An 18183-nucleotide genomic window follows, 5' to 3' on the forward strand; every position below is an offset into this window, starting at 1 on the left:
TAATGTAATATATGTTTTTCTGCTGTTAACTGATCTGTGAGTACAAATGTGTTGCCTCTTCATTCTCCTGAGTTCTATAACTGAATGGGTCATACATGGATACTGGGGATACAGCTGAAATCTTACTGTCTTTCTCTGACCTCAGATGCTCTGCTTCAGGTACATCCTGATGAAGGAAGCAAAGTTCCTGCTCTATCCTATTGTCATATTATTATATTGGGAACTGCTAGATCTGGGTCTTAATGACAAATTAGAAGAGCCTGGGTTGAGAGGGACATTCATGGTAATATAGGCACAACATCATATCCATACTGAAACATCCACTCAGCATCTTAAAGTAAAGAAAGCCACTTATTATTGTAGCCGAGCTCTGTGAGCACTGAAGTTTCAGGGATATGTTCCTCATAAAGACAGACAGTGCAGATTCATTGTAAGCAATGACAAACCAACCAGCAGTGAGAAACAGCAGGGGGCACAATGAAGCCAAGAATCCCCAGTAGAGAGATGAGGTTGGTGTGGAGGGGACTCTATGTCCTCTGTGGTTTCCTTCCTTGAGTTTACTAGTTGACCTGCACCTGCTGTTGTTGACATGTGATGTTTTAATGTTCCAATTGAGTGTTGATTATTTGTTAAACACTTCGCAGGTTTGTATATCCATGTGGATTTTAATCATGTTTTATTTACTTTTTTAATGTTTCTAAAGAAAATTAACACGAGTTAGTCTGGTCATTAATTGTCCATTTTCAACTCCTTCCAGTTTCTTCCTATCTCCCCATCCACTGAACACCACACAGTTTCTCACTGTAGAAAGCAAAAGAGAGGCAAAAAAGAAGGATCAAAATATAAGGCATTAAAAATAAGAAAATAAGAAACACATTTACACAAAACTCATAAAAACACACAACTATGGCACTTTGAGATATGGGTAAAAGGGCAATGAGACAAAAAGAAAATGCACAAACATGTGATATGAGAAAAAATATTTTTAAAAGTAGCATATATTATCTATTGCTGCACTTGTGTTGACACATAAGTGTGCTTTATATGCCCAAAGAGATGCCAATGGAGAACAATAGTTTTTCCTTTACAAACATCAATTGTAGAACCTTCCTGGTTAGGTGTGAGAGCCTGTGTCCATGTCCCTGTCTCAACACTGGGGCCCCATCCGGCTTGACTTGATTCAGGCTCTCTGCAGGCGTTCACAGTAACTGTGAGTTCCCATGTGTATCAATCAATCCTGATTTCTCTAGAAGACACTGTTTCCTTGGAGTCATCTGCGTCTTCTGACTCTTACAATCTATACAGTTTTAAAATTCTTTTTAGAAAACAAGACTTATCTCTGGAATTATTGTGGAGAAGTAAGAGCAATGCAACACCTCCCAGGGTTCTCATCATCTGTGTGCCCACTCTGACCATTACCTTATAAAGAGTTTTCACGTGCCCAGCACAGTGGTATATAATTAATAACTCAGATCTTCTGTGAGAAGCACTGTCCACCCATGCAGCTCCCTCTGTTCTAAGACAGAAATCTCATCCACATTCTTTCAAATCATCTTTCTGAAGGCACATATCTCAGATAACGATAGAGCATGATCAGAACAACCAAGGGGACAACACCAATAATTGCATGACCAGCTTATCTACATCTCACTAATTATTCATGCAAATTTTAAAAGTCTATTATTTCTTATAACAACAATATATCATCAGAGCCATAAAACCACACCAAATTCTGAATACAAAATAGTTCCCTCAACAGAAGAAACGTTCTGAAATACAAAACTAGGAATATATGAAATGTTATTATCCAGACTTTTAAAAAAATAGCATCATATTTTTGATTCTCTTGCTCCATAGTTCCCTTTGATTAAACTCATGGTACCCTTGTTTTGATTTGTTGTGCTATATGGATTCTATATTCTCTACAGTTGTATGATTACTTACATTTAAGGATCCTTATTTCAATACAGCCTTATAAAATATGTATGTATTTATTTTTATTCAGTAATTTATCCAACTAATTGCTGTTTTGCCTCTGTCCTCTCCTCCAAATCCCTCCCATTTTCCATTGAATCTCCATCCAGTCCTCCATTTCTCTTCATTGGAGGGCAGTCCCCCAATGGATATAAACAAAACGTGACATGTCAGGTCGATGAGGCACCTCAGTATGAGGAAAAATGGTCCAAACATCAGCAGAGGAGTCAGAGACAGCACTTGCTCCCACTTTATGTGTCCCAAAAGAAGACCATGCCTACTACACATCTGGCACATATATGCAGAGACCCTAGGTCAAACCCCCTCATGCTCTGTGGTTTTCAGTAAAGTCTGTTGTATGACAATTATCCAATTTCTTTATGCAGGCAAGAAGTGCTATGGACTTTCCTCTTGTCACTCCTTTCATAGTGTCCCAGTGTTTGGATATCTTGTGCATTCATTGTCATTGAAGGCTAGGAGGTCTTTCATTTGTTTCTTTTTTCTTTCTTCCTGGACCCAGCCGTTATTCAGGAGGAAGTTTTTTAGTTTACAGGAGTTTGTAGCCTTCTGTTTTTCTGTAGTTGTTGATATCCAACTTTATTCCATGTTGGTCTGGTAGTTCATAGGAAGCTATTTTAATTTTCTTGTTGCTTTTGAGACTTGCTGTGTGGTGGAGTCTGTGGGACAGTTGCAAAGGAGGAACAGCAAGGAGGTCACCACCTCTGTCTGGAGTTTCTTCCTTGGCTTATCTACACATAACAGGGCTGACTGAGTGAAACCTGTCAGAGCCATGATTTGGTCATCAAAGGACTCAAAGCAGAAATAACTTCAGATCAACAGCTCACTGAATTCAGTTGCTTTAAATGCAGCTCACTTCTACAAGTGCCACAGAAACAAAAATGTCATAGTCCATAAGAACTCTTAGGCACACCAAAGTTTCTCTAATGAATGAATTAATAAAGCAATTAAACAATTACTTCCCAACTCTCCTTTCTAATACAGGGGTGACTATCCAATGGCCCCTTGAGACTCATCCCACAGATACTAAGAAAATCCCTGCATCATCAGAGGCTTGGAGAGATGGGAATGCATTAAAATCATGGCACTACAGACCATGTAACAGACTCCTTTCCTTCCTGTGGTAACCACACATAGGAATCTATATTTAGTTTGAGGAAAATTAATGGCACAAAATTCAAAGTTGTTGACTAACATACATCAAACACAATCATGTTGCATACATGTAAAGCAGTTTGTGATGTGTTTAGTATTTCACAAGGAGTAGCCTCTGTACTATTACTGTTTATTTAATAAGTATGCATGGTAAATTTTCACAATGCTGTCCCTATCCCAGTTTCATTACAGTAATTTAATGTACACTTCATAATCATTGATCTTTCCATTAGTTCCTCTTGAATTATCAAATTGTAATTTTTAATTTTTAAAACATCTATGAACTAATTGTATAATATCTGGTAAGATAATCAGTTAAGACTACATATAAAGAGGGAAAATTTAAATTTAGGATACGGAAGCTTTTCCAAAAAAATGAATATTTTAATGAAATCATGGTCATCACTTTTCATTATCTCGCAGACATTTGCACCATTACCTGCTGCCTCTAAGGCTCACACACACCAGAGAATAATATATAGCAGGGAGATATGCAAATACTGCCTCCCTCTGCTCATGAAATCCAGCCCTGCCCTCACCCCGCAGGTCAGGCAGAGGCCTCTAGCCCTGTCTTCCCATTCAGTGAGCAGCACTGAAAACACGACAATCAACATGGAGTTGGGGCTGCACTGGGTGTTCTTTGTTGCTCTTTTAATAGGTACATAACAAGGGATGCTGAGTGTGTGAGGAGACATGAGTGAGAGAGACAGTAGACTTTGTGACAGTTTCTTCATCTGGGTCCTCTCTGTTTGCAGGTGTCCACTGTGAGGTGCAGCTGGTTGAGTCTGGTGGAGGATTAGTGAAACCTGCAGGGTCACTGAAACTCTCCTGTGTGGCCTCTGGATTCACCTTCACTGACTATGCCATGTTTTGGGTCTGCCAGGCTCCAGGGAAGGGACTGGAGTGGGTTGCTAGCATAAGCACTAAAAGTTATAATTATGCAACCTATTACTCAGATTCAGTGAAAGGCAGATTCACCATCTCCAGAGATGATTCCCAAAGCATGGCCTACCTGCAAATGAACAACCTGAGAACTGAGGACACGGCCACTTATTACTGTACAAGATACACAGTGAGAAGTTTTCAGTGTGAGCCCAAACAAAAACCTCCCTGCCAGGTACACTTAGCCAGCAGGGGGCGCTCAGCGCACATAAAGCCCTGGTTCAGACATAATTGATTTTTTTCTGTATTATCTAGGTGACCTCTCCATATTCTGATTTTATGGGGCTCCATTTTGTAATTAACAATGCTAGGAATTGATCATGCCTCTAAAAATTATGACTTCTGCTTTGACAAACATTCTTAATACAACTATGTCACCTAGTCCTACCGAACACAATGCAGAAAGTTTCTATGAGGAAAGCGTGATGCTCTGTGGTCACCAGGATCAGTGTTGGGGAAGCTCTGGATACTCAGGTGGACTTTTCCCTCACGCTGTGGTTAGGACAGACCCATTACTGCCACAGTATTATTAATTCAGAGGGAACCAAGTTGAAGGGGAGACAGGCTCAGTCACAGTAAGCACCTTGAGTTGTCCAATCCCTTCTCCTCTTCAGGAGGGCTGGAGACATAAGGCTAAGATGTGGTAGCATTGAAATTTTAATTAAATTATTTTCATTACTGCATATATCACGGTGTCTTCTGCTTCTGTCTTGAATTAGATAAGTCTGGTTCTATCTCTGTACTCTAACTCAGAGCTCAGGCACACATCTGGAGCCAAGGGATGGCTGCTGTGTGGTGTGGGCAGTGTCCTTCCTGTGAGCTTCTTCTGTGGAGATTCAGATCCTGATGTGATTACCTTTGGTTATGAATCCAGTCTCACTATACTAAAAAGTTTCCTGGTCCATCTGGCTCCAAGACTCAGAGAGTGAGCAGTTTTAAGTTTACAACAAAGACCCCAATGTCCCCATGTTGGTGATAATTTGAGTGTATGCTTCTAAGACTATTGAATAAACATTGTGGAGAAATAATTGATCATGTGGAAATTCTGATAGCTCTTTGCAAATGAAATTTAGTCATCGGTAATATAGTTTCACTGGTCAAACAGACTCCTCTCAGTGATATGTCCATGTTGAGTAGTAGGTGCCCAACACAAAACAACTCTTTGGTATCTTTGGTGGTTCTTTGTCTTGTAATGTTAAATCAGAGCATTGTTTTGGTTTGTTAATTTGTTTTATCATACAGTCTTTTTGTTTATACATATTGGCTTCCACTTTTAGGTTTTCATGGGATTCATGACAGTGTGAAAATATCTATTTCAACAATAGAAGAAAATACAAAGGAAAATCTGAAAGATATTTTCTAAATACAATTCTTGTAGGACAGATGATTTGCTCAGCCATTTATATTTCACATAACTTATTTGAAAATCTGATTCATTTCAATGGCAGGATTGAAAGAGTGTTTGGAATATGACATTTAATCCCTGTCCTATTATTCACAGCCTTCCCAGTACCCTGTGTTCAGTTCAAGCCTGTCACAGAGCACAGACCTGCAGTGACGGCTATCACTTCTGTTAGCCACAGGCTCCTTGGGGTTCAGCCTGGTGCTCTAGAGCACTTGGTTTTGGATAAATTGATGCACAGAAACCAGGTGGGATCTGGCACTAGGGAATCCCCATAGATTTATAACTGTGAGCTGCCTCTTTACTGGACAGCAGTCACTCAAGTTCCTGTAGCAGACAATCCCTCCACTCAACATATGATGTTGAGTGACTGATATGGATGACCCCCCACTAGGTATGACTTCTGGTGAGAGTGGTTTCTGTTGGCCAATTATGTTACAGAAGTCTTGCTAATTAGAAATGCTGCTTGAAGTTTCCTATGGAAGCCCAACAGATGTCCTCTGACAAGATAAAGCACCAGGAGAAACTGGGTTCTGTCCCCTCGCAACTGTAATTACGGGGCTCCCAAATTGAAAATATGCTTGTGATCTCTAGGGGAAATTGGAGACTCCCTACATGCCTGAGCACAGCAATCTACTCACACAGGCTTAAAGTCTCTGGGGAAAACTGGGGTGGAACATAAGACTGTCGGGTCAACTCCTGAGCCTGGTGACAGGTTCTCAGTATCAGCATCTGTTTGTCATTCAAGGGTCACTCATGGGTCTGCTTTAAATTATGCAGTGATGTGTCCAGATATAAATCCATTCTGTGAATGCTTTTGTTTATGGGGACATATGTTGATGTCTATTTACTGAGGCATATTGTGACTTATAATACCAGAAATGACTCTGCCGTTGTCATCCGGGTTAGATGTTTTGGTATTGTGGGGAAACCTGCTGAAATAGTCACTGTTTGTGACTGACAGAGGTCAATTCTCCTTGACCTTAGGTACCACTTCAGATGTCAACACTTGGCCTGTTGAAGCCCTGAGAGACCTGGTCGTTACCTGCATTGGCCCTGGTTACTCCATCACACTCTGACACATACTGGGGCCGGGTTTGCCCCAGAGAAGAGTCTGTACTCTTGGGACAATGAGGTTATCATGGAGTCACAGAAGATAAGCCATGCTTCTTCAGCTTCATCTTCACCTCTAGAAACCAATCTAAGGAAGAGTTGCCCTCAAGACTGACTTCTGTGTTAGTAGAAGTGACAGCCACATACAGTGTGATGAACACACTGAGGGTCACCATGGTCAGGCACACATCACTCCCTGCTGTGCTCGGGAAGAACATTAGAGCTCATCTCCAACAGAAGTCACATTGCACAATAGAACTTAAGGTCAGCCCGGGACCAGGTGCAGAGGGTGGCTAAGATTTTGTTTCCTATGGATTTTTAGCTTCCCCTAAACATAACAGTTTCCAAAAAAAAAAAAAAAACCACAAACACAAAGCTCTCAGCTCACACTCAGCATTGTTTCTTTTTACAGTGTTAGGACAAACTTATTATAAGTTCATATTCATGATTCAGATACCTCTTGGTAACTTTATGTTTCAAAATTTATTTTAAAAATTTAAATAGGAAGATAGTGTATTCATAAAAATGAACAATATTTGATATAAATCCAGAAGTTCACTCCTTACTTTCCATGTTTTCATTCATGATCATATCACAAAGTCACTGTGAATGTGACCAAAGACAAGCAAATAATTTACTTTGTAGGTCTTAAAACATCAGTATTCACAAGAAAAAAGCAGACTGTATTGACTTTAACATCACTGAACCTGTGAGGAAATCCCTGGGCCCTGTGAGCTGTGACTTTCACAATTCTCTGTCCTTCCCTTTCTCCAGGATGCTCAGCATCTCTGCCTACAGTTTATTTTTTCTAAAGCTGCTCTTTATTAAAGTTTCAGAAATAGACAGCAGTATCAACATGAAGCTACTAATGCGGAATAAAGAGAAATATCAAATAGTGAGGCAGGAAATTGACAGATTAGTAAAGGCAATGAATACAACTCTCTTCCATGCAGTTATAGACTGCATAACTCCCAGCCTGCAGATGGAACATTCTCCTATGCTACCTTCACACAGTTCTCATCTGATGTGTTGTGATCTGAGGACCTGGTCTTCTCATGTGGGCTCCTTTCTATGATGAGGTGAACTTCCCTGAGACATCCTCTGTTTCTCATCTCAGACTGGCTCCTCCTGAGACCCATAATTTAAGTCCTCCTTCAGAGTGAGATCCCAGTGACTGAATGCAAATCTCTCCTGGCTCCACCCAAGCATAGGTTGAAAAACCAAAGCTGGGCCTGGGCACTCACAGGTGTACAGCCATGGCCGTGTTTGCTTCCTCATTCCTGCTGCTGATTGTGCCTGCATGTGAGTGCCATAGATTTCTACATGAACTCCCATAATTCACTCTGTCCCAACCTTACCTTCTCCTTTTTCCCCAACAGATGTCCTATCCCAGGTTACCCTGAAGGAGTCTGGCCCTGGGCTGTTGCAGCCTTCCCAGACTCTCAGTCTGACCTGCTCTTTCTCTGGGTTTTCGCTGAGCACTTCTGGTTTGAGTGTGGGCTGGATCCGCCAGCCCTCAGGGAAGGGTCTGGAGTGGCTGGCAAACATTTGGTGGAATAATGATAAATACTACACCCCATCCCTGAAGAGCCGGCTCACAATCTCCAAGGACACATCCAACAACCGAGTAACCCTGAAGATTGCCAGTGTGGACACTGAAGACACTGCCACATACTACTGTGCTCTAGTAACAAATACCACAGAGACACAGCCTCATTTGATATCTGTACAAAATTTCAGGAAGCTTCTCATCTCTTTCCCTTCCTAATATGGGAAGAGAGTTACATCTTTCCTGTGAGCCTCTGAGGTTTCCTCTTCACTGCTAACTTCAGAGCCCTGGCTTCCTGTTATACACCATCATTCATTTTTAAGATGTTTAGAAATTAGTCTGTCAGTGTTTGGTTATACAATGATTAAGGAAGTCTTGTGCTCAAGCCAAGTGGTTCAAAGCTATTGTTTCACTCTGTACTTTCTCTCAAATTCCCACAGCAGAAATTTCTAAATTACTGTAATTTCTCCTTCAGTGAATAATTCCATAATGGGGAGATGGGCTTACTGGGTAAGCACTCATAAACTGAGACTCTGGTGAAAGGATTGCTAAGGAAACTCTGAGATATCTCAGCCTATTGCCAAGTCACTTGGTACTCTCCACAAACTGGTGATAAGGTCATAATGCTGAGGACAACACTTGTGTATCACAGTGGACACTGGGAAGTTGATCTGATATTTAACTAGATGTTTTCTCTTCTACTGACTGGCATTCATAGCTATTGAAGATATTTTTCCATGAGAAGGAGAAGGGCAATAACCAACCTAGATACAAATGCTGTGAGTTATAATGGTGACCATCCCATGAGAAATGTTGTTGCAATTGTTGTGGATGTAATCGATCATTCTCTGTTTGGATTTCATGTCCTGTCCATGAGATGAAAACCATGCCGGACACTGCTAAGAAGGCGACAAAACTGGGTCTAGATATACCATAGCCCCAGGTGAAACCAAATGCTATTTTCTCATAAAGAAACATATCAATAAAATTAATCTTAGTCGTGTGCCCTCATAGACACATAAGTCAGGGCCTAAGTCAGCCATCAGCAGAGAACATTCTCTTTTTTCCGTTAAGTGGAAACTGACGTAGATAGAAAGGGACAATATGTAGAGAGTGATGACAATTCAGGGAAGGAGGTGGAAAGATCCTAAGAGTGAGAAGTGATAAATGACTCCAAGGAAACAGTTTCCTGCACTCACAGAGGGACTGATGCGCACATGAACTCACAGAGACCGTGGTAGCAAGCACAAGGCTTTCACAAGTTCAAGCCAGAAGGGTTCTCAGGGCCGAGTGTTACAAGTGGACAAGAGCTCCCACTATTAACCAAGAAACTATCTGCAATTTGTAACCACTAGTAAAGGAGAAAAATTGGCCCAATTCAATTAGTCTCACTGGTATATTAATCACACTTCACTGGCTATATTAATTACGCCCCATGACCAGGAATTAGCAGAAAGAAAACTTGACCAATGACATTTTGGACAGCTTTTGTGTTATATAACTTTATTTAAACTTCTTTGTTTCATTGATATGTTTGTATGTGTGCATATTTTGGTTTCTGATTTTGTATCCTTTCGAGTATGTGTGTGTTTATGAGATACATAGATTGATGATAGTTTCTTGTTTTTTTGCTCATTTGTTTAATGAGTGAGGGAAATAAAGGCTTTAGAGCGGTGTTGATAGGGAGGGGAGAAGTCTGGGAGTATGTGACAGAGGGGGAATATATTGTCTAGAAATATTTTTCTTAATGAAGCAAATTTAAATAAAACATACTAGAGTCACCCCTAATCAGTTATGTATCTATGGATATTCAATATATTATAACATTTGGGTAGAGAAAACAAACTTATTTTTTATTCTTGCATGTACATGTAAAATCTGGTTGAAGTTTGCAACAATTTCCGGCCAGTTGCTAAGCTTCACAACTCTTCCCTCTCTTATAATTTCCTTCCTTCTGCACTGATGTTAATCAGATAGGAATCTATGGAGTTTTCTAAATGTCATTGTTCAGACATTTTCTCAGAATATGTGAAGAATCATCAGAGATACGAGATAAAATTTCAGTTTCCATTAACTTATTTGTCATTGTCCTCCATGACATCACCAAGACTGTCTTCATGACCCATGTCTCTGCTGTAATTCTGGTTTCATTCCCATTGCAGGTCTCTGAGGTTCAGACTTCATAGAGTTGGTCCGTTTTCATTATCTCTAAGCAGATTTGTCACTAATAATCTGTTTTGAGAAATACAGACCCATTTTAGCCCTAAGTTCAAAATGGTTTTGCCTCTGAAGTCACCCAGGTCCTGAGCTGTTTCAATATTTAATCATTTTGATCAATATTCTCACTCTTTTGTAAAGTCACTAAATATTTTTATTGCATAAGTAAAACAATGCAGAGTGAGTGATCTATCAGAAATAAAAGTGATTAAATTTGCCCATCAGGAAACCATAGACCTTTATTTGTGTGATTGTTAGCAGATTATCCATGGGATTTCCTTACTAGGATAGTGTTTGAGATTCAGGAGGAACCAAGAGAAAGGCAGGATCAACCTCCTGTACCCCAGAATCCTAAGAAATCTAAACTCTCCCTTCCTCTTCCCAGGGTACATACTGGGCTCAGACCTGAGCAATGTGAATTTTATCACATGCAATTTTTACACTGGGATCATTCTAGCATTTCCCACTTCACATTGTTCAACAATTAAAAGCAATTTCTGAACTTTGTGGTCTGTGTTTATATAGATTGCTAAATTTCCAGGACCTAGAGTCACCTGGGAAATGAGTCTTGGGCATGCCTTTAGTGAAGAATTTAGACTAGCTTTGTCCCTGGATGTTCCTGTGACAGTAGTTCTACAGTAGGTTAATTGAGTTAGAGATACCCATCCTATCTGTAAGTATTCATCTCTTTCTTATAATAAGCAATATTCCTTGATAACACCATTAATTAGGGTTAGGTAGGCCGTTTCCATTATAGGAATGGTTACAGTTGTCAAGGCAGAACCAGAGTTAATGTTAACTGGAGAAAGGTGGTGCTCTTTTGCTTTATGCTGTATGTCATTCAATCTGTTGGGCTGAGGAATAATTTATATGAAGAACAGATTGATCTTGTCCTGTATATGCAAACTTGACATTTGGTTTTATTTGTGAAATAAGTAAAACTATTAGTATTAGTGGAAGTGTCATGCATAGAACAGAGACAGAGAGAGAGAGAGAGAGAGAGAGAGAGAGAGAGAGAGAGAGAGGAACAAGGCAGAACAGATGGAGTATCTGCTGAACCCAGAGCAGTGTAGCAGCTTTGTTCTGTCCTGGACTATAGTATACTGATTCTGTTTCACCTGTTAATAAACCCTAGTGACCCTTATTGGCATCCTTTTATTTTTCATTTAAATTCTTTAATTACATATTTACATATCCATTCCCATTCCCTCACCCTTCCATTATCCCATGTTCCCCAACAACACCCCCAAACCATCCCCCAACTCCTCCCCAGGGATAGTGAGGCCCTCCACAGAGGACCTTCGAAGTCCATCATATCATTCAGGAGTGGGCCTAGGCCCTCCTTGTATCTGGGCTGCAATGGGATCCGTCCAAAGGGAATTGGCTCTCAAAGTCCATTTATGCTCGAAAGATAAACACTGGCTCCACTGTTAGAGGTCACATAGACTGCCTTGGCCTCCTATCTGGCACCCACATTCAGAGGGCCTGGTTTGATCCAATGCTGTTTCCTAGCTTTATGACTAGGGTCTCCATGCTCTCACTAGGTCAGGCCAAATGTTTCTCCCAGTTTCTGCATCACCATCTTGGCTCCTTTGTTCATCCCTCCTCCCTCTCCACAACTGGATTGCAGGAATATGGTTTGGTGCTTAGCTGTGGGTGCCTGTCTGTGCTTGGAACGGCTACTGGATGAAGGCTCTAGGATTGGAAACCAAGGTAGACATCAATCTCATTATAGGGGAAGGGCATCAGTGGCATCCTCTTCACCACTGCCTGGATTCTTATTGGGGTCATCCCTGTGGATTCTCTAACAGTTCCCTTGAGTCAGACCTCTCCCCATATCTGTACTGTCTCCCTCTATCAAGACATCTCCTTTCTTGCCCTCCTCTATTCTTCCCCTGTCTCAGTCCTCTTGTTCTCCTCCACCCTCCCCTTCCTCCCTTCCCACCTTCTTCCTCTCCCCATGTGCTCCCACTTTGTTCAGAGGTTTTTGTCCCCCTCCCATTCTTCAAGGAACTATGCAATCTTCCTTTGGGGTTCCTTGTTTCCTAGCTCCTCTGGCAGTAGGGATTGTAGACTGGCAATCCTTTGCTCTATGTCTAAAAATCATATATGAGTGAGTACATACCATGCTTATCTTTTTGTGACTGCGTTACCTCACTCAGGATGGTTTCTTCTAGTTCCATCCATTTGCCTGCAAATTCAAGATTAAATTGGTTTTTTTCTTCCACTGAGGAATACTCCATTGTGTGAATGTACCACATTTTCTCAATCCATCCTACAGTAGAGGGGCATCTAGGTTTCTTCCAGGTTCTGGCTATTACAAATAATGCTGTTATGAATATAGTTAAACATATGTCCATATTGTATGAATATGTATTCTTTGGGTATATGCCCAAGAGTGGAATTGCTGGACCTTGAGGTTAGACTGATTCCCATTTTCCTGAGAAACCATCATATTGATTTCCAAAGTGGTTGTACAAGTTTGCACTCCCACCTGAAATGGCAACCCCACATCTGACAGAGGGCTGATCATCAAAATATACAATGAACTCAAGAAACTAGCCAGCAAAACACCAAACAATACAATTAAAAAGTGGAGTGCAGAATTAAATAGAGAATTCTCAACAGAAGAATCTAAAATGCTGAAAGACACTTGAGAAAGTGCTCAACATCCTTAGTTATCAGGGAAATGCAAGTCAAAACCACTCTGACATACCATATTACTCCTGTCAGAATGGCTAAACTCAATAACACCAATGACAGTCTATGCTGGAGAGGATGTGGAGCAAGAGGAATACTCCTCCAATCGGTTTCCTTTATCATCCTGTTCAGGTAACATTTAGGACAGAGCTGTGGGATTCCACACTGGGAATGTAAGACACCAGTGCCTGTTATCAGGAGCTCTTCGTGCTCACTGCCCTGTTTCCTGAAGCTGGATTGTGTTTTTCTCAAGTCTACACTAACAATGATTGATGCTGAATGGACATCTATACAGTACACAGAGCCTCTACACACACATACACACTCACATGCAGTTTTCTGTTGTTAGAGGCATCAAGGCCCACTTAGGACTTCTCTTGATTCTTGGCTCTGTTATAACTTTGACATATCTGAATACAATTATTTATGTCCATGTTTGCTTTTTCATGTTTTTGTTTTTATTTTAAATAAGGAGAATGCACATGCACCTTGACTGTACAATGGCTTATTGTCAATAACAGAATTAATACTGCCATTGGTACCATGGCCACAAACTGATTAATTCTGTTAAAATGAAAACAACACAATTTATAGTGGGATTCTCTGATGCAATTTGTTTTATTTATTTATTATTATTCACTCACATGAAGCCAAAAAGTTATATAAACAAGAACCAAGTTTAGAAAGCCCATTTTCTTTCCCATCTGACTAGATCCTTTCACACACATGAGAACTCTCAGGTGGAGAGTTGATTGGGATGTCTGATTTCCTGCCAGTAAAGTTATTTATCTCCTGGAATTTCTTTTCAAATTTCATCATTATCCTTCCTTACCCTCTGGGCCTTTGCCAGCAGATGTCATGATACTCAGGAAGTATACACTGAACCAGTTAAAGGTGGACAGAATTCCCTCATCTTCCAAGGCATAGTGTCTACCTGCTCTAGTCTGTGCAAGTTAAAGTGTCTACAACATCATGAAATCTCTTGTTCAAATACAAACTTCAGTGTCAGGATAGAAAGTCAAGAGGGGGTCCCTTATTTGTGAATTCCAGGGAACCATCAACAGAATGATTAAAAGTTAGATGAATGATGGGTCCAGTCATTGTTTATGTGAACTTTCTGGGCTCCTGCAAGGTTCATAGGGATGATTTCTATGGGGACATATTGGATTTCTCAAGTAGAGACAAAGCTTGTTACACAGAACTCCACCATATGGCTGCCATGATGTCTCTCAGTCACACATGATTACTGGGACAACATTCTTCACCTGCACATGGTGTGAAAACATCATAAATCTGTCTAAAAACATTACAGAGCAATCCCTACAAAGGAATAAGATTAGTCTCTTGGAGACCATGTTCTGTCAAAGAAAACACAAAGGGTAACATTTTGATATTTAAGATATGATTGTAAAATGACATCAAGTTTGTATAATCAAGAACATTGCTAAATATTGTTGCCATGAGACAGCAAAAGGGAAAATCTAGATATAGTAGTTAAGCAAAGCCTGGGGAGTAAGTGCAGAGAGACCAGCAAGGGTGTTTCCTGACTCTACCCAGAGTTTATTCCACTAAGTTAACCACATAGAAGACCCAGGAGACCATCTTCTGTGTCAGTTACATTCCATGTGTAAAAGGATACAAGATGTGACATGGAGAAGTTCAGGTAGTTCCTAGACTATGTATCTCTCCTGGGAATGCTACAGAAACAGAAATGACCCAATGCAAAGACACTTTCCATCACCACAAAGACAGTACAACTCATATTAGAATGAATTCCTCAGTTGGAAAACAGGACTAGATAGTCTTGTCTGGTGGTGAGGCCATCTAATGGCTCTTCATGCTGAGTCTCACCTAATCAGGATAGAGTGTCATGTCCTGGGGAGGAGACTGGACTGGACTGATGGTGGGACACCTGAACAGAGTCCCAGAGTGGAGGATCTAGATTTCTCTCCAAATTTTTGTTCTCACACAAATGATTCCTTCATTATTTAAGAAAGATTAACAATAGTAGCCTGCTGTACAGGAGTGCTATGTCCCACACAGCCTACAACAGACTAATAAGAAACACAAAAATGTTCACAATTTAGAAGAGTTTTTTTTTCAGATAAATAATGCTCTATAGAATTTAAAATCCATTGTTTTCCTTTTTTTGAAACAGGGTTTCTCTCTGTAGCTTTGGAACCTGTCCTGGAAATTGCTCTGTAGAACAGAATTTCCTTGAACTCACAGAGATCTGTCTGCCTCTGCCTCCCAAGTACTGGGATTAAAGGTGTGCTCCACCACTGTCAAGCGTGTCATTGTTTTTCAATCTGGGTATCACACACCAATCATTTTGCATGAATCTGAACTACACTAAGTCCTTGAAACCAATTACTTCATTTTAATATCAAGATTCAACATTCATAAAATTTGTGATTCATTTTGAAATGATAAAAATTTTATTATAATGGCTTCTGGCAGAGCACAATGAAGTGAGGCTTTGATTTCTATCACAAACACAAAGTAAATAATAGGTAATTCTTTCATTCTTTCCCTATGACCCAGTTTCATCTCTATCATTTTCTCAAGGCAAATATATATCTAATACATTCACCAGAGAATTCATTCTACAGCAGCAAGAACTGCAGAAAAGCTCTCCCTCTGCTCACAAAACACCCCAACCCTAACCATGCAGCTCTGGCTGAGGAGCCCCACCCTGGTCCCATTCAGTGTTCAGCACTGAACACACAGCACCTACCAAAGAGTTGTGTGTGAGAGGAGATATCCTTGTTGCTTCTTAAATAAAACAGTTTTCAGAATTTCTTAACCCGAGTATGATAAGTATCAACATATTCACTCAAAATCCTCCCATATCCAACTTTCATTTCTCCAACGAACTCTTGAGTTCTTCAACTTAGTAAAATTTTTTACCAGTGTGTGTGTGTGTGTGTGTGTGTGTGTGTGTGTGTGTGTGTGTGTGTGTTCCACTTTGAGTACAGTTATAGGTATGTATATGTACCTGTGTTTAGAGCAGTGAACTAGGAATTGAATAATTATAACAGAGCTTGTCCTTGATGAAAACTGATTCTCCCTCTCTCAGGAGCCACTGATTACCAGTAGTTCATCACTTATAGGTTGGAACCTGTGAGGTGTAACCCTATACTCTGGGTGTCCAGTTTCCACATCTATATTGTCAAGATTTCATGGGATCAGCATCCCCTTTCTCTAGAAGATACCATCTCATGGTGGCATCCTGGTCCTCTAGACCTTGTAGTTTTTCTGTCCCCTCTTCAAGGATTTCCCCTAAGCTTTTGGTGTTGTGTTAATATTGAAGATGTATCCAGTGTAGTTGTGCATCCCTGGGTCACTTGTTCTCTGCAAGTTTGCCTGATATGGATCTCTGTAATAGTCTCCATCTGCAACTACAAAAATGAGAACATCACTGATGAGGGAGAGTTTTTATCTGGAGATATAAGGATACATTTAAAATAAAGTTAGAGAGAGAGAGAGAGAGAGAGAGTTACACTTTCATATAAACTAAGCACAAGTAAAATCTAAGATTCTCCTACTCCAAACTATTGCCTATCATGTAATGTTTGAGATGAACACAGGGCTTCGGGCATGCAAAAAAAAAAATACTCTAGCAGCTAAGCTACATGCCTGGGGCAATAATTGATGCTTTGATGTTTTAAACACCATTTGGTTCCTAATTTCATCTCAAACAGTTGTATCATTATTTGTCTTCACTAAGGCCCCTGCCTCTGAGTTTATGACATAGCGGGAAGACATGCAAATAATGCCCTCCTCTGCCGATTAAAAGCAGCCCTGATGCTGAAGCTATGATTGAGGTACCCAGCACTGGACTCCCTGGTCCTCCCATTCTGTGGTCATCAGTGAACACTCAATACACAGCATGGAGTTGAGACTGAGCTGGGTTTTCCTTGTTGCTCTTTTGAAAGGTAATTTATACATAAGGAAAGATACTGTGTGAGTGGACTTGAGTGAGAGGGACAGTGGACATTTGTGAGATTTTACGGACACGATTCTCTTTTCACAGGTGTCCAGTGTGAGGTGCAGCTGGCAGAGTCGGGGGGAGCCTTGGTGAAGCCTGGAAAGTCCCTGAAACTCTCCTGTGCAGCCTCTGGATTCACTTCAGTGACTACTGGACGAACTGGGTCTGCCGGGCTCCAGGGAAGGGGCTGGAGTGGGTTGCACAAATTAGAAACAAAGATTACAATTATGCAACGTACTATGGGGAGTCCGTGAAAGGCAGATTCACCAACTCAAGAGACGACTCCAAAAGCAGCCTCTACCTGCAAATGAACAACTTAGGAGCCGAGGACACCGCCATTTATTACTGTGCAAGACACACAGTGAGAGGACTTCAGTGTGAACCTGATACAAACCTCCCTGCAGGAGCGTTCAGGACCAGCAGGGGGCGCATGTCACACATGGAGGGAGGGACAGGGTAGGAACAGGAGCAGACATGACTGAGTGCTGGTTTATGTGGTCACAGCTATCACCCCATCTACTGGTTTCTCAGGAGGCTCTCTGTGTTTATGATCTGTAAAATCTGTGATAACAGACTTCTCTTCTGCCACAATTTACAATAATTACACCACACAGTCTAACGTGAATTACATGGAAATAACTCATCTCTGATTGCAGAAATGACTCTGGTGATGACTCAGGATCAAATGCTGAGTGAGGTCTGCAGCATTGGTGATGATTTTCCCTCATGAGATTCAGAGAAAGACTCAGTGGTATCCGGTTAGGACAGTGCCTGGGATTAGAGAAGTCACAGGGGAGGAGAGGCCACACCAGAATGGACCCTTGTGAGGAGCAGGGAAAGAGAAGGGGAGAGGAGAGAGTAGGCCGTGGTGAAGCAACCAAGAGGCCCAAATGATACATGACAAGGACCAGGTAACTAAAACAGTTGGATTTTATAGAGAGCAGCATCTGGGGAGGGAAGACCGTTCACTGGAATCCAGCCAGGAGGATCCTGTAACAGGTAGGGACTGGGGAATCAGGGGAATCTGGTGGCCTTTTTCTGAGGTGATATTTCAAGTAGAAACCTCAGCCATTTCCCCCAGGTTTGAAACCTAATATCCCAGATTTTATTGTCAACAAACAA

General features: G+C 40.9%; 1 gene segment (V, D, J or C); it reads left to right on the top strand.

The window, feature by feature from the left end:
* Positions 1-3759: 3759 nt before the first annotated feature.
* Positions 3760-10339, top strand: LOC113836199. The segment is given in 4 exon segments: positions 3760-3805; positions 3903-4219; positions 7998-8291; positions 10316-10339. Coding segments are annotated over 4 exon segments (681 nt in total).
* The last annotated feature ends 7844 nt before the right edge of the window (positions 10340-18183 follow it).

Source organism: Cricetulus griseus, chromosome 5 (genome assembly GCF_003668045.3).
Source record: "Cricetulus griseus strain 17A/GY chromosome 5, alternate assembly CriGri-PICRH-1.0, whole genome shotgun sequence".
NCBI lineage: Eukaryota > Metazoa > Chordata > Mammalia > Rodentia > Cricetidae > Cricetulus > Cricetulus griseus.